The 22,583-nt window shown below is 47.8% G+C and overlaps 10 protein-coding genes across 10 annotated transcripts; 4 read left to right on the forward strand and 6 right to left on the reverse strand.

The window, feature by feature from the left end:
• Positions 1-105: 105 nt before the first annotated feature.
• Positions 106-1,559, forward strand: HD556DRAFT_1309361 (uncharacterized protein; the record flags this gene model as incomplete). The annotated part of the gene is made up of 4 exons (XM_041300277.1): positions 106-226; positions 278-898; positions 946-1,248; positions 1,297-1,559. The coding sequence occupies 4 exons, from the start codon at positions 106-108 to the stop codon at positions 1,557-1,559; spliced, it is 1,308 nt and encodes a 435-aa protein (XP_041158921.1).
• A 390-nt stretch (positions 1,560-1,949) lies between these two features.
• On the reverse strand, positions 1,950-3,207 carry HD556DRAFT_1444554 (uncharacterized protein; the record flags this gene model as incomplete). Its single annotated transcript, XM_041306797.1, has 4 exons — positions 1,950-2,498; positions 2,545-2,721; positions 2,766-2,968; positions 3,021-3,207. 4 exons carry the CDS (start codon positions 3,205-3,207, stop codon positions 1,950-1,952), a joined length of 1,116 nt encoding a protein of 371 aa, XP_041158922.1.
• A 974-nt stretch (positions 3,208-4,181) lies between these two features.
• HD556DRAFT_1309363 (uncharacterized protein) lies at positions 4,182-4,753 on the forward strand (the record flags this gene model as incomplete). Its single annotated transcript, XM_041300278.1, has 2 exons — positions 4,182-4,373; positions 4,433-4,753. The coding sequence occupies 2 exons, from the start codon at positions 4,182-4,184 to the stop codon at positions 4,751-4,753; spliced, it is 513 nt and encodes a 170-aa protein (XP_041158923.1).
• Positions 4,754-5,003: 250 nt separating this feature from the next.
• HD556DRAFT_1444556 (uncharacterized protein) lies at positions 5,004-6,097 on the forward strand (the record flags this gene model as incomplete). The annotated part of the gene is made up of 4 exons (XM_041306798.1): positions 5,004-5,259; positions 5,309-5,511; positions 5,563-5,751; positions 5,798-6,097. 4 exons carry the CDS (start codon positions 5,004-5,006, stop codon positions 6,095-6,097), a joined length of 948 nt encoding a protein of 315 aa, XP_041158924.1.
• Positions 6,098-6,489: 392 nt separating this feature from the next.
• HD556DRAFT_1239522 (uncharacterized protein) lies at positions 6,490-6,792 on the reverse strand (the record flags this gene model as incomplete). The annotated part of the gene is made up of 2 exons (XM_041298048.1): positions 6,490-6,705; positions 6,751-6,792. 2 exons carry the CDS (start codon positions 6,790-6,792, stop codon positions 6,490-6,492), a joined length of 258 nt encoding a protein of 85 aa, XP_041158925.1.
• A 1,697-nt stretch (positions 6,793-8,489) lies between these two features.
• Positions 8,490-9,729, reverse strand: HD556DRAFT_1444557 (uncharacterized protein; the record flags this gene model as incomplete). The annotated part of the gene is made up of 4 exons (XM_041306799.1): positions 8,490-8,765; positions 8,814-8,858; positions 8,908-8,973; positions 9,031-9,729. The coding sequence occupies 4 exons, from the start codon at positions 9,727-9,729 to the stop codon at positions 8,490-8,492; spliced, it is 1,086 nt and encodes a 361-aa protein (XP_041158926.1).
• A 2,266-nt stretch (positions 9,730-11,995) lies between these two features.
• On the forward strand, positions 11,996-12,735 carry HD556DRAFT_1309366 (uncharacterized protein; the record flags this gene model as incomplete). Its single annotated transcript, XM_041300279.1, has 2 exons — positions 11,996-12,404; positions 12,572-12,735. The coding sequence occupies 2 exons, from the start codon at positions 11,996-11,998 to the stop codon at positions 12,733-12,735; spliced, it is 573 nt and encodes a 190-aa protein (XP_041158927.1).
• A 494-nt stretch (positions 12,736-13,229) lies between these two features.
• Positions 13,230-13,592, reverse strand: HD556DRAFT_1239582 (uncharacterized protein; the record flags this gene model as incomplete). The annotated part of the gene is made up of 1 exon (XM_041298056.1): positions 13,230-13,592. One exon carries the CDS (start codon positions 13,590-13,592, stop codon positions 13,230-13,232), a length of 363 nt encoding a protein of 120 aa, XP_041158928.1.
• Positions 13,593-14,342: 750 nt separating this feature from the next.
• On the reverse strand, positions 14,343-17,298 carry HD556DRAFT_1309367 (uncharacterized protein; the record flags this gene model as incomplete). The annotated part of the gene is made up of 14 exons (XM_041300280.1): positions 14,343-14,879; positions 14,932-15,001; positions 15,052-15,101; positions 15,157-15,332; positions 15,495-15,506; positions 15,775-15,903; positions 16,074-16,090; positions 16,357-16,399; positions 16,478-16,528; positions 16,596-16,732; positions 16,771-16,850; positions 17,004-17,033; positions 17,085-17,162; positions 17,269-17,298. 14 exons carry the CDS (start codon positions 17,296-17,298, stop codon positions 14,343-14,345), a joined length of 1,440 nt encoding a protein of 479 aa, XP_041158929.1.
• Positions 17,299-19,732: 2,434 nt separating this feature from the next.
• Positions 19,733-22,423, reverse strand: HD556DRAFT_1309368 (uncharacterized protein; the record flags this gene model as incomplete). Its single annotated transcript, XM_041300281.1, has 11 exons — positions 19,733-20,209; positions 20,262-20,490; positions 20,538-20,848; positions 20,954-21,085; positions 21,199-21,306; positions 21,469-21,543; positions 21,581-21,655; positions 21,714-21,800; positions 21,914-21,948; positions 21,997-22,171; positions 22,235-22,423. The coding sequence occupies 11 exons, from the start codon at positions 22,421-22,423 to the stop codon at positions 19,733-19,735; spliced, it is 1,893 nt and encodes a 630-aa protein (XP_041158930.1).
• Between the last annotated feature and the right edge of the window lie 160 nt (positions 22,424-22,583).

Consider the following 22,583-nt stretch of genomic DNA (forward strand, 5'->3'; position numbering starts at 1 on the left):
TTGCCACACTTTTGCCACAATTTCAACTTCCGCGATCCACAACCAGATCTAATATATAATCAGTTGAATAGAACCGTCCAATTCTCCATCATTCTCAAACATCACATGTCCCATCCTTTCAATCGCCCTTACCCAGGCAAAGTCCGATTTGAAACACCAATGGAAACCGACGAATCTGCCTACAGCAGTGAAGCTGGAACACCTCCGGTCAATGTCAGTGGCCCTCGTGAGTTGATCTTTCCAACTTCGGTGATAGACCATCCTAACTCCCAATCAGGTTTCAATTTAGGAATGTCTCTCCCTGCGACACAGCCACCACTGGCGCTGAGGTTTAACTTTGGCATGGATCTCGACATGCCCGCAGTGCGATCTGCCACACCTCCCACGCCGAGGTTCAACATTGGCATGAACTTGAGCATTCCTGGCGCCGTACCGCCTTCATCACCGCCGCCGCCCACCCAGCAACCATTCAACCTGGGGTTCACCCTTCCTCAGCCCGCACAGCAGCCAGCCCCCAGGCTGTTCAACCTGGGCTTCAATCTTGCAGTCCCTTCCAAGGCTACGCCACCGCCAACCACATCTTCCCAGCTATTCAACTTTGGCTTCAATCTCCCTCATGCCACCCCTCTGGCAACAAGCTCTGGACAGGTGCCGGCCCAGGAAGATACCTTGAGGCATACCCTGCCTCAGCCCACACAGCAGCCAGCCCCAAAGCTGTTCAACCTGGGCTTCAATCTTTCGGTCCAGTCAAAGGGTACACTGCCACCGACCACATCTTCCCAGCCTTTCAACTTTGGCTTCAACCTCCCCCATGCCACCCCACCGCCAACAAACTCTGAACCGGTGCCGGACCAGGCAGAAACCTTAAGGCATGTGGGTTATGACATCAACAATAGATGTAAGTGACATAATCTCCTCCTAGTCAGTATTGACCATTCTTTACAGCATTCCAGTTCAGATGTGAGCCTCCCTCCCTGATTGGGGAGTGGCAACCAGAGCTCATTAAAGTACCGCAACCTACCCCTCCTGTTGCTTCCTCGCCGCCTGCTATCGCAGATGTGGGACCAGGACCATCCATGCCTCATGGATCCTCGCCGCCTGCTATCGAAGATGCTGCACCAGGGCCATCCATGCCTCGTGCATTGCCCCTCACTGGCAAGCATCTGGAACGGCCCACTGTGGGATCTTTGGTAGGTGATGCTGAACGTGCGGCAATCAATAATCTGAGGCGCCTTGGAGGAGAAGAATGTAAGTATTCTATTGAGACAGCACGGCACATGCTGACATGTCACTTAGTTGATCATCTGGCACAGATGATGGTCGGCGCCGCCTTGGGTCCGGGGGATGATGTCCGGGATCCCAACCCTGATGAAGTCTTGCAGAGCAATAAAGTGATGCTCTTGGCATTCTTTGAAACCAGAGACCGGCTAACTAGGATCTTCAAAGATCTGATTAGCCTGCATCACCTTGCAAAGGTGCATGAACGGGTTCTTCCTGTGAATCCTTGTTACATGAAGTTGACTGGGCAGAGGCTGAGTCCGGCGAAGAATTGTAGTTAATACTTGTAATGTCCACCTCCCTTTGAATGTACAATACCATGCTTGATTAAACACCTGCTACTCTGCTTTGGCTTCCGCAGACGCCTTTTCTTTTGAATATAGGCTCTGAAAATATACTGTTGGGCTCAACTGTTGTCTGCAGTGTAGATGTGTATCGGCGGCGGATGATTCAGGGTGACCAGCCACACCATATACACTCATTGCGGCGGTGCTTGCACCGACACCTTTCTTCCGGTGACCACTGGCTCGGTAAAACTGCGGCGCAGGCATCCACTACTCATATTAGGTCTCTCCCGGCGACAGATGTGCATTGATTTCAGTGGTGCCTGCACTGACCGCCTCTGCCCATATAGTCAGCCTGGTGTACAGATTTAAATACAACTGCTATTCTTATTGAGCATCAGTGACTAGTGACCTGTACTTAGAATAGTCCGCTCGTGGGATATCCACAAACTCATGAACATCATCTCTCATGTACAAGACCCAGGCTGTTCGGTCGCCGTCTGCCATATCCAATCCATGTCTCATAATTCGTCCTGATCCGGCGACCATAGAACCTGCCGGGTAGACACTTTCAATGCCTAAATTTGGCATCTTCATCCTTGCTACTCCATAATTGCCGAAGGTGGTCATGACATCAAACCATTGGGGACGTGACAGCGGATCATGGTGCATTGGCGAACGCCGGTTGCACACGATAGCGAGTGCGGTGAATACGGATGCCCACTCTCTGAGATAATCTCCCATTTCATCCAATTTATTGTCAGCTGCCCAAAGACCCAAGGCTAGCTTCATTGCCAATGATGACCAATAGAGGTTAGGATGCATGACTCTCAATGCAGCGGTGATAAGTGCTGCTGGTCTCTGCATTGCCTGACAGAAAGACCATCCATCAAACAGTTTAAGAGTTGCTGAGACATGCAGATGAAATTTTGGTGCCTATGAGAGTAAAAATGGATGCCACTAATTATGAGGTGTGACTCACCGGGTGACCTTGCAAAAACCATGCTGGGGACAGATTGATACATCCCGGAGTACCGCCGCATTGACTGGGATAAAAGTTTGAAGAATGGGTCCTCCATTGATTATTCGTGGCGGCACCACTTGTCACACTTCTAGCCAGTGGAACCGACATTATTGCAGTAGCCGCCGCCATGTCATCCTAACACGGTCAATATAAAGATTTGGCAATGAAGGACAGCTTACTTGTATCGCCAGATCAATTGCGCCCGGAAGATACCAGAGGACGATGATACCGAACTTGTCACACACAACTGTCGGCCAATCAAGATGGATCTGGCTGTCAGGTGGATACCGGGAAAGAAGGCTGTCTTCGCGAGCAGGATTGATGCCTTTTTCCATCATCTGCAGAACATCTGCATACCTGGCTACATCGAAGTTGATAGTAACTAATATTGATGGGATTAAAGATCACATAAGGCGCCGCCAAAAGAATCATACCAGGGTTCCGATAGGCATCGGCGAGGGTACTAGCCAGTTTTGAGCATGCCGCGAGCATGACAAAATCTAGTTCGAGTGGAGGTATAGCATTGGGCCGTCCGCCAATCAGTGCAAGAAACTGGCGAGAGACATATTCACTAGCAATATGGGTTGTGGCCAAGGCCCAGTCAGGAGGAATATGAATCATGGCTTCCAGATAACGCACTAGGCATTGTAATTATATATGTCTGGCGGCACACCGGTTACATAAAATACACGAAGAGTGACTGCCATATCGACTAACAACATTGATAACATGAGGATCGACGTAAGGAGGCATGCATACTGCACATTGTGTTGACCTAATTCCCCATATGTAATGAAATTGGCGAAATGTGAAGGGGACCGGTGGTCATCCTGTAGATGCATGCACCGCATGTTTGCCGAGCCAGTGTTCGACAAGGTCACGGCGCAAGCACCGCCGCAATTAGTGTCCGGTGTCACCGGCAACTTTATATTTGTAAATTTGCAGAGCCGGTATTGAACAAAAAAACAGTGTCTGCGGCCAAAGCAGAGTAGCAGCTGTTTAACACCATTTCCTTAACATACCTCACCAGGTGATTCCTCGCCACATATTCATGCATGGGTCAGCCGCCGCCGGTGACAATGCATACCCTCCAGTATTATGTTCAGCGGTGCCACAGGCCTTGTACTATGTCACCGGCATGCATGCATAGTGAGGTATTCTATGGAAGCATGGGGCAATCACCCTGCAACATTAGTTTCGGCAGTGCCGCAGCTGCGGCCCCTGTGGATCCCGAAATATGCAAAACTGTCGGCAAGTGTATATGGGCCCACCCCTCACCATCGAGTAGAACCTACCAGACATAGCCTATGCATCATAATACCACTATCCTATATATTTTTGTATTCCATAATGTATATACAGTAGGCCCACCCTTGAGCCTCAGTTATTTTTAGCCTCTGGCCCACCCGCCATACTGGGGTACAATCCCATATGTGGGCCCATCCCTTAGGTCAGGCTTACATTGTAATGTGGGCCCATGGTGGGTTGGCCCGAGGTTTAGGGAGCATTGTCAACATGGGCTGTCCTATAGGTAGGGAGATATGTCACTGCATTATGTGATTACATCTTATCAGACCGAGCGGTGCTACGATCACATGAGACTCTTCAACACATTCAAGGCATGCCCACACGAGTCGACAACAGATCCAATCGACATTAAGCGGGTGGTCCCCAACTATCGCCACGCTTGGTGGAAGTACCGGTTTGACCTTGTGTCATTTGACATGCCTCTTCGCATGTCAGTTGCGCAAGTGAAGGAGCTGGTGGCCGAGCACTTTATTCAGCGGGTGAGTGATTGTTTGTAGAGTATGACGACATTGGTATTCTGATCACATACATTCATCAGCCTAAAATGGCCAGTATGGTGTCGAGACCGATTATTCACACCCACTGTGATGACCTGCTCTTGCAACAGCTGATGGTCCTCTGGACCCAAGTCGCCCGACTTGGTATGGAATTGAGCCGAGTCCTTGTTGCTAAGCTGGATGCCACGGATGAGGCGGTGGCTGCATTGAATCGTCTAGAGGATCCTGTGGATGAGCTTCGTGAGGCGATGGCGGCCTCCCACGTGGCAGTTGCGGTGTTGCAAGCAGATTACAAGAAAGGCCGGCTAGGAGCATCTCCATCCGTCGAACCATTTCCCCATCTGGAACCACTTCCGTGTTGATGTTATGTACAGTCGTCGAGGAAGGGCTTCTCTATTCGTACATTTAGTGTAGCGTCTCTCATTCATATGTAAATAATCTGCCAACCATGATCCCATCGGGTTATATGAGAAACATATGGTTTCAATCAATTACGTTCATAAAGTTGCATTTCGGCCCACTTTCTTATGCAATGAAGATGGCCGCCGGATGGCCAATTGCATTTAAGATGCACGTTGTCTTGAACATGGCCTGTGACTTTCTCTTTGCATCATGGTATCACATGAGTACTGGGAATCCTACCATGAACAGCTTGGTGCCCTTGACCTCGACTGGCATCCAACATCATTTATCCCCCGGGATTGGGCTCTAAATGTATCCGACATAGCAAGCGAATGGGTTGAGCAACAATTTGCAGCTCATATCGCGGGAAGACCGCTAGTGCCTGCGCCGCCCGAACTTGACCTGGAAACCATGGTTGTTTGCGGACAGTTGGCCTTGGTGCTGGCAGAGGCATATCAACATCCTAGTAAGTTGAACCATGCATGTTTGGTGTTAACTGATGGTAATGTTTGCAGTAAAACTGGACATTGATGTTATCCGGTACAACGAGGCATTGGCCAAATGGGAGTCGGGACTAAATGATTCACACGAGGAAGCTTTACTGGCGAAGTTCCCCCCCGCTAAGCGCCTGGTATTGGATCGCCCGTCTGTTGTGATCAATTCTGGTTACTGGATAATTCTCTGGTACCTCCCGGGTGCGCTACACTGGTCTTTGCAGGTCGGTACAGGATTACGTTGGAACTGTACGATACTGATCAGGAGGAGGCAGCGTGACATGTACAACGCCACCATCAGAATGGGTAACCTATTGAAGCAGAGCATCACCACTGGGAAGACATCTACGGGACAGTCAAGTAAATGGAGGACTCACTCATCCAATTTCTATGCTGCCCAAGAGCCACAGTTAAATCCCGGGTGCATCAATATATCGCCGTGCTGGTTTCAGCAGGGGCATGAGGTCAGTTTGAATTTTGTGTACTGAGAACTCATCTAACATTAAACAGTGTCATGGGCCCCCACCTGTGAACCCGGGAATTGGTTTTATGCCGGAAGTCTCTGCTACCTTGAAGGGCGACAGGAGCCTCTCGGTCATCAGAAACATGCAATGTCCGGGCCTCGTGTCATCGGCCGCCCTTCACGTAATGCACCCGCAGTTATATCGTGCATCGCTATCCACCCATGTAGAGCTTGGGCATTGGGCAGCTACGCAAGCACCGGATGACATGTACAGGTGTCTTCAGCACTGGACATCCGTCTATACGGGCGTGGCAATAATGTGTAATAGGAAGTCACCGAGCCATTGAGATCCGAAATGCCCCCCGGAAGGCTTTGATATCCTGACTTGCATAGGAGGGTATGGCCATGGCGTGATGGACTTAACCAACTTGGGCATCGAGCTGGCTTATGATCCGGGAGTTATGGTTAGCTATTCCGGCCGGCTCATTAGGCACAGTGTACAGGTTGCCGATGGTGACAGGATGGTTTGGGCTTGGTTTATGCGCGACAGTGTGCATAATTATGCTCGGACCCCGCGTACAGAATATGTGAAATACAATCAGGCAGATTTCGTTCGGTACCGCACGTTGTAGTTCATTTTCTGTTGATATTACCTTTTAACAAATGGACGGTGCGGCTCATGTGACATTGTATGTCGCATCACATTTCCGAGCTCCATGCTGAAACTCTGTTGTGTTTCTCACACATCAAATGTCGCCTGTGTTTGCTTGATCTTAGTCAGAAGTTGCTGCCAATGCGCGAGGGAGTCCCCTAATCGATTGGAGGCATATTCCGCCTCCAGATCCCACAGTGACTGGAATTGTAACCACTTGGCGACATAGTCTTTGAGCTTTTGAACTTTGAGTTCTATGAGAGAAAATGGTTGCTCTAAAGCATGGTTGGAGAATTGTGTGAGCTCCTAAGAATGTAGTAGCCTCACCATATTGCGGGAGATACGTACCAGAGAAGTATATGTTGTTTCTGACACTTGTGCGGCCTGCATCTGCAACCCAATCTCATATCAAAATGTATTTTCTTCGTGAACTTTGCTTGGTTGAGCATGTTACATCTACCGGGCCAGAGTTCTATGGTCAGCTATAAGATTAGCTCCATCACTTTAATAACATCAAGGTACCAGGCAGAAGTTCACAGTCAGATTGGTAGCATCACCAAATTATTTTACCAAGATTTGTGCTGCCAGGTGGAAGTCCGAATGGTGATATGACTACTGAGAAGAATGTTGGCTCATTAGGGGGTAATCTGCATTGTTGGGCCCCAGAGTGCTAGACCATCATGGTGGATACACCAAGATTTTTTTGGTGCTATGGAGAGTTTGCGAATTGATATAAATGTTCCTGGATAGCGCACTGTCAGGCACTCTGAATCGCATTTGTGCTATGAGTGAGTGAAACATATTGCACTCTTACAGCTGCTTCTGCAGGTCCCGGTGGGATGCAGCGAACAATGGGAGAAACATCCGGGTTCCCCGCAAAAGAGTGGGATTGCACCTGTGTCCGTGGATGATTATTTGACAAGCGCACAGTCTCCGGAAGATGGCTGAATGCAAGTCCATAGTTATACACAATATGGGACACGGATAGGCCCAGTTAGTAAGCTCGGTAGTTCCAATTCTCAGAGATAATATTATCGAACGCCAGGCGTCCTGCATCTTCGTGGCGACATTACGCGCCAATATCACAACTGCACGGTGACACCTTTCCGGAAAACGGGCATAATAGCTGGCTATCACCTATATGCATGTACATCTTATGTACCGCCTTTATATCCTGCCGGTACATTAGTCCATAAATTCACTTCCGGATGCACTCTCCATGCATGATGTGACATGGTACCGGATATCAGGAGATTTCATCCAGCCAATATCATGATCATTCGTACAACCACCAGCGTATTCTCATTAAAGGTGTGGTATCCAACACTATTTGATTGTGGTGTTCGCGGCTCACGCCTTAGTTGACTGGAGCTCCGATGCACTGGCCAGAAGAACCTTATGTGAATCCAATTTAGGCATGCTCAGATACCAACTTTTAGTAACCATGAAGCAGTAGCATTATACGGTAAGATTTGACAAAGATTTCCATGTGAGAAGGATGCCCTGTACGGATGGAGACCTGCCTCCCGATCTGTGTCAATGCAGACCATCATCAGGCGCATTTGTCAAACCCGCGACATTCAAAAATATATTTCCGCCGACAGTTCAATATATATAATATTACAAATTCTCCAGAGCATCTACAGTCCATGCCGGAGTGTTCTTATCACATACAGTCTATGTAGTTACTGAGTCTCTAACGTCATCATCAAAAATCATATCTATCCGAGGGATGCCATCGATTTCCACCGGGCATCAGATGCGTCAAGCTGTTGCTCTAACTCGACCAACCGCTTCCGCAGGTTGGTCTCCACAGAACCCACTTTTACCTCCAACGCGTCCACCTGCTCATTGGGGGCCAGGAGATCCAATCTCCTGCTGATATCCTGGATACCCTATAGGATCTGCCTTGCTGTGGGCTCGGATGTGAGCAGGTTGGCAGGCCCAGGCGACTGCCCGTGTTCCGACTGCATTTGAGCACCTGCCGGCAGGACCTCATTGAACCTTCTCTCTGCATCTGCCGAATCTATATGAGCTCCAGCAGTTATGAGCAAAGGGGAAAATGTACCTTTGCATTGGACGATGCTCTATTCAGAGTGGGAAGGATGTCTGACAAGTGTTTTTGAGACAACTCGGGACTTGGATGTCTTGGGATGATTGGCAGGGTCGGAGGATTGTTTCACCACTCTCGCTTGCAACCGCTGCCGGACACCAACGCCGTCGATTGCGCAAGTGATTTTCATGTTATCGCAATTTGTGCAGGCGAGGCGCAAGTATCCGAATTTCTTGTCGGGGAGGACAAGGCAGGGTATGTTTAATTTAGTGCATTTGTCGCACTGCCGGGCGTGGTGATGAACGGAATGCTTCAAATTTGTTAGCTTGTCTTTGTAATGATGCACAACACAACTTACCTGCCGTGGAGTAGCGATATGAGCATCCAAGCCCCATTCTGCAGCCTTGGAAATGGGTCAGCATCAATGCTAAGCTGAAGTGAGAATCACATACCCGAGTTTCTGCATCCTGGAAACCCTTGTCTGTGGCTGGCGGAACATCTTTGTCATCAGTGACAGGCTGTAATGCCCGGAGCGGTAAGCTATTTGACAGATAAACTAATATTAATGGATGTACCTTTGGTTCGTCATACAATACTCCGGTGGGCCCTTTGTCGACATTTGACTTGGACTTCCTGCTCTTTTTGGCAACCACCCCATCAGCGTCTTCATCGTCCGCCTTTCTCTTCTTGTGCGCTCGCAACTGCAGAGATCCTGTCTGTTTCGCTACTGACTGAGTGACAAGATCCAAGTCCATGTGGGATGGCATGGGCGGTGAAGCTGAGGGCGTCAATAGTGGGATGATGGGAGCTGTTGTTGCGGGTGCGACAGTGGGAATTGTGCTTGATGTCGCGATTGCAGGAACATCAAGCGCAGAGGGTGGACGGTAGTCCACGGTCTTCTCGAACCACGGGTGGTTCTTGATCCATGGGTCGTCGTCGGTAACAGTGGTCCAGTCAGGGACACTCTCAAAGGCGCCGCCCCTTGAGTGCTGTCTCACAACGGCAGCAAAAGAGAGCAGACGCGGGGAAAATGACGTGGCACTCCCACCATATAATTTTAAGTCTTTTGCCGGTGTCAGATGTGTTAGTTTATCCGAGAGAATTTCAAGGGGACTATAGCAACAAATACTCACCACACGCCTGGCAATATCATCTGATAACCTGAAGGCCTCAGGATCGCCCTCCTTCACCTTGATGCATTGCTTCATCAGCGATTGCACGACCTCCAGGGTGACGTTCAATGTGTCGTTAGCTGCTTGTGTGGGTACGGTCATGATGTCTTTGTATAGACGGTAGTGCAGAGGGAAATGAATGCTGTAGATATAAAACTTGACTTTAGGAAATTTTGACAAGTCTGGATTTCTATAGATCCGGTTGTGGGTATTGCTGGGGACTTGTGGCTTGTGGATGGAAAAAATGTGGATCAGGAGTAGCAGTATTGTATACAGGAGTGGGTCGACAAGAGTCCTATGCATTCGTGTGTAATGATCCATCCACAAATGCCCGAGATAATGATAGTATGTGGACGGCGAATAACATTACTGTATGCATGAGTGGTTCGGTAGTTGTCCTATGCAATGGTATGTAATAATCAATAACCAGTCCCTCCATCAACGCCCAGATGAATTTCAATATACTACCGATGGATCAATGGCGTCCAATGTCGTTTTCATCCAGCACTCGAGAAATTATTGATGATTTGGCTCCTGCTGGAAAGTATTCATTGTGACTACATATGTTGTGTTAATTAGGAGTAACTACCAAACTTCTACACTATATGACCCAAGACTGTAAGTAATAAGGGGTGTCCAGCATGAGGATTTATTCATCGGATGCAGCTGAGAGCTTGCTAGACAGCTGTGAACATATCCGGGTGAAGATCAATAAACGGAAAGAATCTCAGAGAAGACCTACTAGGGAAAGAAATATTACGTGCCTCTGTGCATTCTTCTACCGTACTTCCCGCCCCTTCCGCAACCCTATCTCTACTATAACTTAGCAATCCATCTAATCGCCGTTCCGTCACAACACATTCATCCTTTCTGTACTGACGCCCGCACACATTTTTGCAATATACTTTAGTTCTTGCATGATTGTAATTGTCACTTCATATCAATACCACTAGCACCCGAATACCCAGCTCCCAACGTGGCTTCATGATGCTGGTGTTGATGAAGACCTGGGTATCTCAACCAGTACGCAGTGGGCATGACCATGGAATATGTTGGCTTTGACGGGTGTGGAAGTTGAAATCAGTACTCTGCACTGGCTGCTCAGAGCGCGGACACTCCGGCCACTCCTGTTCGGCGGCCCAATTCAATCGCATCTTATCTGCCATATCGGACAAATTGATTTTAGTCGTGTCCGAATGATACCGGATCTCTTTTGTGGTATACCTTCGGTAGCTGAACCAACCGACTGTGCATGCAAGTCCAATACAAAGCCATGTTGTGCAGGCCAGAGTGCCATAACTCGCATTTATGAGCCTACCTATCATTAACAGAGGACGTGCCCGTCAGCCAGTCTCAGATACAAAGGCCCACCCATCATAGGTGAGGACCCTTGAGGATTGTCAGGTCCACATCTGGGCCCATCCGCCAGTACGCCATTGCCGGGTACAACAGCCTGCCCATCCGCCTGTCTCGGGTATGACGGCCTAACCATCATAGACGAGGACCTAGATATTGGTCAGGCCCACATCCGCCGGTCTCAGGTACGACGGCCCAAATCATAGATGAGGACCTGGGTATTGATTGGGTCCACATCTGGGCCCATCCACCAGTACCCAGTGCAACAGCCTTCCCATCCGCCAGTCTCGGATACGACTGCCCCACCATCATGGATGAGGACCTAGGTATTAGTCGGGTCTACATCTGGGCCCATCCACCAGTACCCAGTACAACAGCCTGCCCAACGAGGTTAAGTTCTGGGCCCATCCGCCTGTCTCGGATACGACAGCCCAACCATCATAGATGAGGACCTAGGTATTAGTCAGGTCCACATCTGGGCCCATCTGCCAGTACCCGGTACAACAGCCTGCCCGATGAGGTTAAGTTCTGGGCCCATCCGCCAGTCTCGGATATGACAGCCCAACCATCATAGATGGGGACCTAGGAATGGTTGGGTCCATATCTGGGCCCATCCGCCTGTACCGGGTATGACGGACTGTCATTCCCTATCCAAGATTACTTTTGGGCCCAGCCGGTGCCCCAGCAGCACACATCCTGGCCCAATGTATTAACACATGCTTCCCGGTCCTTCCATAGCTGGCCCACTGGTCTATTGACTATTACCCCAGCCTACAAATAATTCATAATTACTATATGATGTTGGCCCACCCGTCACCACTGAAGATTGCCTTCATGGCTGGCCCACCCACCCTATCTGCATATGGGCCCACCTAGGATGGCCCGTCTAACTGGGGAGATTCTCAACCTTTGGCTGTCCGTCTAAGTCGGAAATAAAGTACTGAATTATGTGCCTGAGCTCACTGTGATCCCATTGCCATCAAACCTTTGGGTAGATTGATGCAGACACTTTATGGCAGAGGATCTCATTCCGCTGGAGATGTCACTTCATGAAGGGCAGGCAAATGATGCCCTTTACAACCTCCGAATTCACTTGTGCAACAAGGTGATCCTGTTCCGAACAACAGTTAGGCAAGCCAAATCTCAAGCCCTGAAAACTCGAGCTTGGTCCCAGGTGACGTCAGTGCAGCAGGCGGTATCCCTTCATGCCAGTATATATACCAAGACCCAGAAGCAAATGATAAAACTTGAGCCTGGGCAAGACCAGCTTCAGAAATACAAACCCCTGCTGTGTGATCAGCTGAAAATCAGCACTGCCATCGGAGATCCAAATGCCCGAGGTCAGCAAAATGAGTCCCTTGCTTGGTTCTGGTCTGTCAAAGTGGAGTTGGAGGGTCCTGATCAATCGTGGAATGAGGAATGTGAGTTCGAGCATGCTCGACACACGTGACATTGAGCTGACCGCACCCATCTCAAGTTTACCAAGTTCATTGGCTTCGGGCAAAGGCACTATAGGACCGATGGAAGGAAGAAATGATATTGGTCCAATTGGAGATGGATTGGACATGCGACTTTTTTATGTGGAAAGCAACGCAGTGGGGTGACAAAATGCAGGAATCATTAGTGAAACACCTTCCGGGTCATGCATCTTACTCGGGAAGGCAATCCAGAATGTATTCATTACTGGCGCAGGATGCCCAGGCAGCATTTCAAGACCTGCAGACCGTGTTGATAGATGCTTTAGATGAATGAATTTTTGTGTTCCGATGATATGAAACACCTATTTTGACCCACAAATGTAGTCTCAGGAATTGGCCAGGTCAGCCCATGTCGGAGTTTGAAAAATTTATCCATCCATCAGTGGCTGATATCTTCACATCTGAACCAACTCTCATTGTGCTTGCCAGTATCATACTCTTGCATAAGCCATGCCTGAATTACATCCTGCTCCTGCATCCACATCTGACACTAAAGCCATGGTGGTAGTTTGTATTGCACTCTGTGCAAAATGTGTCATGATGATAAGAAAAAGAAAGCTTGTTAGATATGTACCAACACAATAGAGATAAACAGAATATGTCACAATAGGCCCATCATCTAGCGTGTAGAGAACAACTTGTCGTTGTTGTGCTTTCTTGAGGACAGAGCCTTCACATGTGCAGGACAGTCAAGTGTCTGACATGTGTGATGAGGCGGAAAAGGAACGCGTGGTGCTGTCACCCATAGGCTGTCCATGTCAGTAGTCTTCATACAAAGTAATACCACTCACCTATACCATGCTGCCATCTGTGATGCGTAAAGAGTGACATGTCTATGCTTGATGCACCCCCATCACCATGCCATACGACATTCCTAAGAACATTCCAATATGTATCCACATTACTCTCCGAAATATCGCAGCTGCCAGCCAGGAAGAGTTGGATCGCAGGAGAGAGAACTAGAGGAGCACTATCAGGATGGTGAGAGGCGGCTTGCACGAGTAAGATGTTGTCCTTGAGTCCTGATGCAAGTGTAATGAAGCGGAATATTGTGCTGAATGTTGGAGGTGAGCCAGTAGGGAGCTGATGATGCAGCAATTGCAGCATCTCAAGGGCTAATGGTATTGGCATAGTAGTCATTGAGTGCGGTGCAGGGAGGTAAGCATGTAGCGGCACTGATAAGTAGTGGCTTGGTCAAATGTAGTAATATCCCTGATGTTGTGCGCAAGGTGGCTGACAGCGAGGACGTGTGGGAAACAGTGAGCTTAGTATATGATTATATTTTATTGAATGTAGTATATTATGTATGCATGGGAATAATGATTATTATGCTGGCACGGATGCGGGCGGATGGTTGGATGAGGTCGGACGGTCGGATATCCCAGGATCGAGATGTCCTCCAAATATCTAGCATTCAATATTGTCCCAAGTATCGAGTTCCAAATATCGAGTCCCGATTACTGAGTTCCAAATATCGAGTTCATATAGAGTTCCAAAAATTGAGTGCTGAGTTCCGGATGTTGAGTCCCAATTATCGAGTTCTGGATATCGAGTTCCAAGTTCCGAGTGTTGAGTCCTAAATACCTAATATCAAGTCTTTCAAATATCGTTCCAAGTGCCGAATATCGAGTCCTGATTACCGAGTTCTGAATATCGAGTGTATATCAAGTTCACAATATGGATTGCTGAGTCCCAATTCCGAGGTCTGGATATTGAGTTCTGAGTTCCGAGTATTGGATCCCATATCCCTAATATCAAGTTTCAGAAATGTTGGTCTTTGATGCTTCATTGTTGGCAATCAATTATTGGTACTTGGTATTCCAGAGTAGGTACTAACACTGGTAACTACACTTTCTACTTGTTTGATCTTTCATAGGGTGGTCAGGGTGGGCAATCCACCCTAGCCCATCCACATGAGGGAACCCCGGCACAAATATGAACAGAATCCCTCATATACCATGCCCATGCAACCTGATCCCCTTCCACTTCATGAACCCCATGTCTAACAATCCTTCCGGAAAAAAATGCAACCATACAGCCAGGATTGTATCTGAACTCCAGCTGAAGGCTTGGCATACTAATGTGAGCATTGGAATAATTCCCCACAGTGGTGAGAATATCGAAGCATTCCGGAATGGATAAATGGTCTCGATGATTTGGGGTTTGCCAATTGGAAATGATGGAGAGGGAGTTAAACACGGATGCCCAGTACTGGAGGGTCTCAGACATCTGTGGCAGTTCCTTGCTTTCTGCCTTTTCTCCAAGGCCTGCAAAGGCTCGTAACCCTGCCCAGTACTGCTCCGGATGCATCACCCTGAATGCCGCTGATGTGATGGCTGTTGGCCTCGCAATGGCTTTGAGGATTTTCTCACTGAATGGTCCCTTCAATGATGCAGATACCTCTGGATCTGACAGATTCTATGGGATTGGTGAGTTTAACTACCGAAATTGCCATCTCATCAGATCCTACCTCGTGCCCCTGTTGAAACCACGCTGGAGATAATTTCATGCACCCGGGAGTTAAGCCAACATCTTCAGAGCTGTGTTTGAACCACTCCGAATTAGTTCGCTAATTGCCATCAACCTTTACACTTTTTCCAGATCTGGAGTGAGCAGATCGGTGGCTGCCCAAATTTTCCTCTGTGGGTACCATTTGATATTCAATATCCATTGAGTAACAATGTATATTACACACCTGGGTTGCAGCTGTCAGGGTGTCTGGGAGGTACCATGTGATGATGGTACCGGATACATTGAGAATTGTGGTGGGTATGTCGACCAACTTTGTCCCCTCATGGCCAGGAGGACATCTCTCAAGCAACTTCTCCTCTTTCTCTTCATTATTTGAATGATCAAATGACTGTTCAGAATCTGCAGGAAGACACACTGGGATTTTTATATCCCTTTATGAGGCAATCTACCAGATATCAGATATTCATTTGCCGAGACCCGGGTCTCAGAACTTGGTATACTTCACTCGAATTTCAGTAGTCAGAACTTCATGTCTCTCAGGGCAACACAAGTTTTGCACACCGGTTTCACATTCTGCAAGACAACTCAAGCACCATTAAAGTCCATGTCAAGAGAGCACCTGCTGCTGGCACTCGGTAAGCTTCACTCAAATTTTGGTAGTTGGTAGCCGGTACTACATGTTTGCATCTGTACTGGGTGCTCGATTTTCTGGCACTTATGACCTTTATCATTAGATGACTTTGAATGATTATCTCCTCTGATTTGGATGATATACAACTACCTCAGCTCCGTCATGTCTACAATTATCATTCACCTGGGCCCACCCGTCTATATTATATACCACACTCAGCCCACCCGTCTAATATAATATATGATATAACACCCTCACACTGCAGGCATTTTCCCATTTTCCTCCACCAAACATCCAAAAAACATTGATTGAGAAGATAGAAATTTCCCCTCATTTTTCCTGTCAAAACATTGAAAAAAGTGACTTATGTTTCAATGATGTTCTGTGTATGGAACATGATGCAAAAATTGGTCATGTTCCTTCAAGGATAATGCTGTATTTTCCATCTATTGTCTTTGAAATAACAGCTTAAAATAATGTTAATTTTCTTCTCTGTTTTTCAAATATACTATGTTTTTCAAATGTTCTGTGTATATTCAAAAAACACAGAAGAAAATTAACATTATTTTAAGCTGTTATTTCAAAGACAATAGATGGAAAATACAGCATTATCCTTGAAGGAACATGACCAATTTTTGCATCATGTTCCATACACAGAACATCATTGAAACATAAATCACTTTTTTTCAATGTTTTGATAGGAAAAATGAGGGGAAATTTCTATCTTCTCAATCAATGTTTTTTGGATGTTTGGTGGAGTAAAATGGGAAAATGCCTGCAGTGTCAGCCCACCTGTGTAATATAATATATGATATAACAACCTCGGCCCACCCATCTAATATAATATATATCTGGGCCCACCCGTGTATGTGATAACAAGTACCCTCGGCATACCCGTCTATCTGATACCCACCTACCTTGGTACACCCATCTACATAATATCCAACTACCTTGGCCCATCCGTCTATATAATATCCATGTCCATCAGCCCACTCATCTACTCTACATATTCCCCACATGGACCCACCCACCTCCATCGAGAATAATATCCCTCCCGGCCCATCTGTCATAGTCGAGGATATTTTTACCATCGGCCCATGGTCCATTGGCCTGTATCATACGGGATATTATGTACGTCCGTTCACTTGTATAATACGGAGATTTGTCACTGTAGTATGTGTAGCAAGTACTGGGCATGCAGCACACATCCTGGCCCAATGTATTAATGTATACTTCTTCTGTATCCCTCTGGGCCACCAGTCCCTTCTATTGACTATTACCCCAGCCTACAAATAATTCATTATTATAGTATAGTACTATATGATGTTGGCCTGCCCGCCCACCTGGGAAAATTGACTTGATCCATAAACTAATGGCCTGCCCGTCACTACTGGGGATTGCCTTCATGGCTGGCCGGCCCTATCTGCATATGGGCCCACCGGTCCCCTTCTATTGACTACTACCCCAGCCTACAAACAATTCATTATTATATACTATATGATGTTGGCCCATCCGCCCACCTGGGAAAATTGACTTGATCCATGAACAAATCGGATGGCCCGACTAACTGGGCAGATTCTCAACCTTTGGCTGTCTGTCTAAGTCGGAAATAAAGTACTGAATTATGTGGATGGCAATTCTTAGTGTCTCCCGGTCCATACAGAGATGTCATAATATGTACAGAGTTGCGATGTAGCAGCTCACAAGCCAGAGCTGCAGCTCAAGCTGCCACATGTGGAGCCAGCTTTTCCCAGGCTTGGCTTTGTTAGGCTTGGCTGTAGCTGGTTACAGTCTTTGGCCAGAAACCGGCAAAAGCTGGAGCTGTGGCAACACTACCTCCGGTAGTCATGAAGATCATATCTGCGGTTGTCGGTGCATTAAGAATGATATGGAGGACACTATCTTGTTTTTTTTGGATTTGGCCATTGTGATAATGCGATCTTTTGCCTTATATATGTGAAACCGACCTATCTGTGGTGCGAGAGCTGGGTGTGTGGCATCTGAGATGGGTGTAAATCCTAACATGTCTTGTAACATTGAGTGTAAGAGGATGAATCCTCTGTGTGATACCACAATATTGAGATCATGGGTGATGTGATCATGCACACCTGTCATCATACTTTTTGCACAAGACCCGGTAATCACGCCATGTTGTTCTCGCAAGGACCACATAAAAGGTCCCTGCATGTCTCCAATGAACGGGCCAAGAATATGGGCTAAGCGCCTTCGCACGACATCTTGCACGAGTCTACGCAACATACGACAAGTTCAGATTACGTTTTGTAGGTAAAAAATCATGAGAGCTTCTAAAATAGTGGCAGCGATGTCATAGTTGGCAGTTATTGGTGTTGTTAGTTTGGGCAAAATGAGAATTTCCAGACAATTAATATACAGTCAGCCAAGATAAAGGGAACCAGAATCAAATTGAGTAATTGAACTTTGTCATAGTCTCTCGTGCCAGCTCTTTGATTCGCAAATCTTCTTCTCTCAAAAACTCAGAGGGATGCCGGGTGAAAAGGCTATCTTCAAAGTCTCTCAACAAACGAATACTGTTTCGCCCCCAACTTCGAGACAGTGCCATGTATGCATTTAAAAGGTGACAGACTGAAGCTTGTGTCCACTAGTATATGATCGATAGTCTGTCCTGCCCTTTGTAATCTGTGAATGCATATAATTTGGTGGTGTTCTGTTCTGATGTTACTTTGTTGACCTTAGGAATGACGCGAGCCACGTATTTAGGGTTTTAAGGAAGTTCCCACAGGGTAGCTCATGTGAGAACTATTTTTCACAGTCACCTGACATGCGTGGGATTTAATCTGAGTCATTGTTGTGGATGACCAAGCAAAATTCATCGCAGAATTAAATATACAAAAATATTCATCCTATCTGAGTCGTGTGGAGAAATAAAACGAAAATATTGTCTAAACTGCATTCTGACTTCTGAGTAGAGGGAGATGGTTTTCATAATGGTTTCGTCATCCATGCACCGGACCAGTTTGGTGCAGGTCAGCGGATAAGTGTGTGGTAGATCACATGCTAGACTCTAATGTTAGCATACCGATGTGCAATCTCATCGCTGTGTCCACTGACATCTGGAAGGTGTTCAAAGACATGACAATGACGAAGCGTGTCACTGTTGGTGCGCTTTTGGTCAATGAATTGTAAAGTACGCCGAAGGTGGAGGATATCCTGTGGCGTTACGACGGATGTCTGCGAAGGAGCGACAAAGGCCGCATAGTTGCAGAACATATTGAATCGCTATGTTGCGTCAAAGCGGTGACCCACCAAGGCCAGGTTCTTACCTGTGTGCTTGACCAAGGCGCGGAATGCATTGTAATGCTGCGATCAGTTTGGCAGTCGCTTGGCAGAATTCCGCTCCGGCCTGATCACAAGTTGGTGATGGAATCCGTAAATACCTCGCACGATGAAACACTAGGCATGATCGAGAACCTGCCGCTAGATTTTGGCACAGGCGAGATGTTATTTCAGGTACAAGTGGTCTAACTTTGAAATTCTACTAGGAAGACCGTTCTTTACGTTGACAATACTATGCCTTGTTGTGCCAGTACACAGATACTCCTTCAAGTTGCTTCGGCTTTCCTCTGGGGTGATCCCAAGCAAGTACAATACCGCTTCCGTGTCTTTTCCCTTTTGTACGTCCCTTCTCAGTTAGCCCCTATTTCCGGTCATCTGGTTGTACCTATAACCGACTATACTTAATTTCCGTGATAGACTAGTGTTAGGTGTTCCACATGCGCCGTCCATAGCCTCGCACTGCGCTGACTGATTCTCTGTTGTGTCCTCTGTGGTATGTGAAGCCAAGCCCTTTGGATACGACCCTTGAGCATGTTCTTAACATCTGGACACACACATTCCACAAATTCCTGGAGTTCTTGCTGTGTGCCTCATGCAGGCATGAAGATCTAGTCCCATGGTCTATTAATAGGCCACCACTGCCGACAAAGGCTGAAACGAGTGCCCCCCGGACTGGCTGAAGATTCTCACGGGCAAAAGCGACAAATGTCTCGCCTAAAGGACTGAATCAGCCTTGGCTCGTGCATTTTCAGATATGTCGCAGCATATATACCATTTTGAGCCAAGACAAGCAAAGTCGTCATGGTTGAGCGGTGAAGATGGGTTGTCGCGTCGAAGTTTGTGAGATCTCGAGTTAGATTCCTGCCATTTGCTTTTTTGGATTTTTGGATTTTGATTTTTGGATTTCACATTTTCGAGTGTTACGACCGCACGCAGCCTGGAATGCGACGAGAGGATGCCATGAGACCATGGAAGGACTCAGCGGGACGAGGGGCACGACATCGATTTCCGGCCAAAAGTTCCCACGGTCCGATGCCAAACGCGTCCATGATTTTCGAGCGTTTGGGCCGGGATCTCGACCGGAGGACGTCGCGAGACCACGGACGGAAAGACGAGGACGAGCGGCAGGGCTTTGGACCGGGACGAAAAGCGACCCCCCCCGCGACCCCCCCACGCTCCCCGAAACGGAGGGGACGACTGCGGGCCCCCAGCCGGGGAGTCCCCTCCCGATAGCCGGTGATGTGTGCCACTCGCTGTTGACTTTGCTCCACTTGCACCTGAACTCGCGGTCGCGCCTGATGGCGTCAGCTGCCCGATGTACAGCGACGTACTTGCATATGACACACAGTTCGAGCTCGGAGCAGGTGTAAGGTGTAAGGTACGGTGGTGATTGGACCAAGAGATTCGGGGGGTTGGAAATAGGTCGAGGTAGCGCCGTTGGTAGTGTAGACACCGACGGGGAACATGTCGTCACCATCGCAGACCTCGAAAACACTCTTCTGTGCGTTGTATGCGCACCCAAGATGGTCATAGATGTTTTGGCAGAGGGCCTGTTGGTTCTGGCCGGCGGGATCGCAGACTTTTATACAGAAGCCGGTGCCACCCATGAAGCTGAAAGGGAGATGAGACACCTGGACAAGAAGCTGGGAAAAACACACTTTGTCCAGTCAATAACCTGGTGGTACGAGTCATTGTTATCGTCGTTGCTGGGGAACGCGTTGGAGTACGTGAGACCGCCAAGAGGGTTACCGCGCAGATCAGCACCGTAGGGGTCCAACTCGCCTCCGTAGTCATTAGCAGCAATGTTGACTTGGGTCTGGTCAATGAAACCGGCAATTTGGATGTAGTTGGGGGTCTTGATGAGCTGGACGCCTTGGAGAGCACCAGCGGGGATGAGACGAGTACCGTGTCCTGGCTTTGTACACCAAGCAACTTCCTGACCCTCGGTGTCACCGATGGTGGAGTTGGGCTATGGGGGAGCCCAGAGGCAGAAGTCGTCTATGTGGTTCACGAACGAAGTTTGACACATGGAATTCTGGTTCTCAGTTGTGGAGTTGCAAATATTGTAACCGACTTGGGGACCGCGAAGAGCAGCAGTATGATAGTCGACTTGGTAAGGGGGGTCAGCAGGATCAGGCTGAGCATGGACAATGGTTATGGCCGCAACAGCGAGGAGGGCAGATGAAAGAGTGGACGGAGACATGATCTCTGACAGGGCCGGTTATGATCAAGGACTAATTTAGATGATGAGAAACCTTACACTGTTCACTGAACATGAAAAAAAAAACTTAATTAGGGCTCAGCTTCTCGAACCCTCACCTGGAACCCAATAGCACATTGCTCCGACACTCGGGTTGATGATTTTGATGCAACGATTGTACCAGACGAGATTGCAGATGTCTTCACAACAAGAGTGAGCTCCGAGCGCTGTATATAGATATCGACATAAGACATCATACAAGAAAAATATACTGCGAATAAGAAATACGGTAGAACTTACGAGATGCAACGGTCCGCGACAAAGACTCAATGGGGTTCCAGCGTCTCTGGCAGTGTCAGAAGCTTACAGAAAATTTCCACTGCACCCACTACCGAAATGCTCTGCGAGTCCTTTGGCACCCCGAAGCATCTTCTACCTCTGTTGATCATCCATAGGCCGTCCACCTAGAGACATATCATTCCCAGGAAGCGGATGGTTCACACTCTGCTTGCGCTTCTTTTCCTCCTTTTCTCGTTCTAGATGTGACTCTACAGGGGCTGAACCACGAGCCTTGCACTAGCAAATAACGCGTCAAGTTCCATTTAAAATTGACGAACAGTCAATGGACACGTACTGTGCTTCTCAACTCCTCTGCAAATATTTTTATCCCGTCGCCGTCGCTTTGCTGTGTCACGCAAGTCCTCCTCTCGCGGTGTATTCGCTGCACGTCATTTCCGTCCAGCAACTTCGTAGCAAGACGTTGCTGTCTTTACGCTGGCGTCTCGGTCCAAAGGGAAGTGTCGCGCAATGGCGGAGCGCTACGTGCGAACTGACGAGGTCTGGCTTTCGTCGGGTCAAGTGCAATATGACTTTGATAAGTACACAAGTTAGAGGACCGCATGTTGAATGAAACGTACATGTCAATAAGTCGCCACTTTTTGGAAATACAAGCATCCACTCTTCCCGCTGGAGCTTTTTCAGCCTGTTCGCTTGTTCCTGAAGTTTCCTTCTCCTTTCCTCCCTCTCCAAGAACTCTTCCACGCCTGACTTTCCTTCTATTTGTGAAGCGTAAGCTGTAGGAAGTGGTTGAGGCTCAACATCTCAATCTGAGTTATCATCGTAAGGAGCTTGTGAGAAAGGTAATGATGGTCCTACGTAGTGTCGTTTTGGAGGCAGTGTATAAGTATTCGATTCGCTCTTTGAAGGCAACGAAGGCCCAGCTGCGTGGGAGGCAGTAAGGTCGGATGGCAGAGCTGGTGTGTAATCGTCGTCTCCGTCAGAATCTCCGGCTAATGCAATAGTTAGAAGGAGGTGTGCTAGAATTTGTAGGCCTATGGAAAACATTTGAGAGTAACGCTGTGAATTCGGTGAATTCAGTTGTAGCTCCTAGCTTAGATAATCGTAATTCAAACGTCAACATAAAATTAGCTGCCAGTGACAGTACGATACACCTCTTATTTGTTAGGTGGAACAATCTAGTCGGGGATCGTCCCGCAGACTTCTC

The sequence above is a fragment of the Suillus plorans genome (assembly GCF_016647745.1).
Source record: "Suillus plorans strain S12 chromosome Unknown HD556scaffold_37, whole genome shotgun sequence".
Taxonomy (NCBI): domain Eukaryota; kingdom Fungi; phylum Basidiomycota; class Agaricomycetes; order Boletales; family Suillaceae; genus Suillus; species Suillus plorans.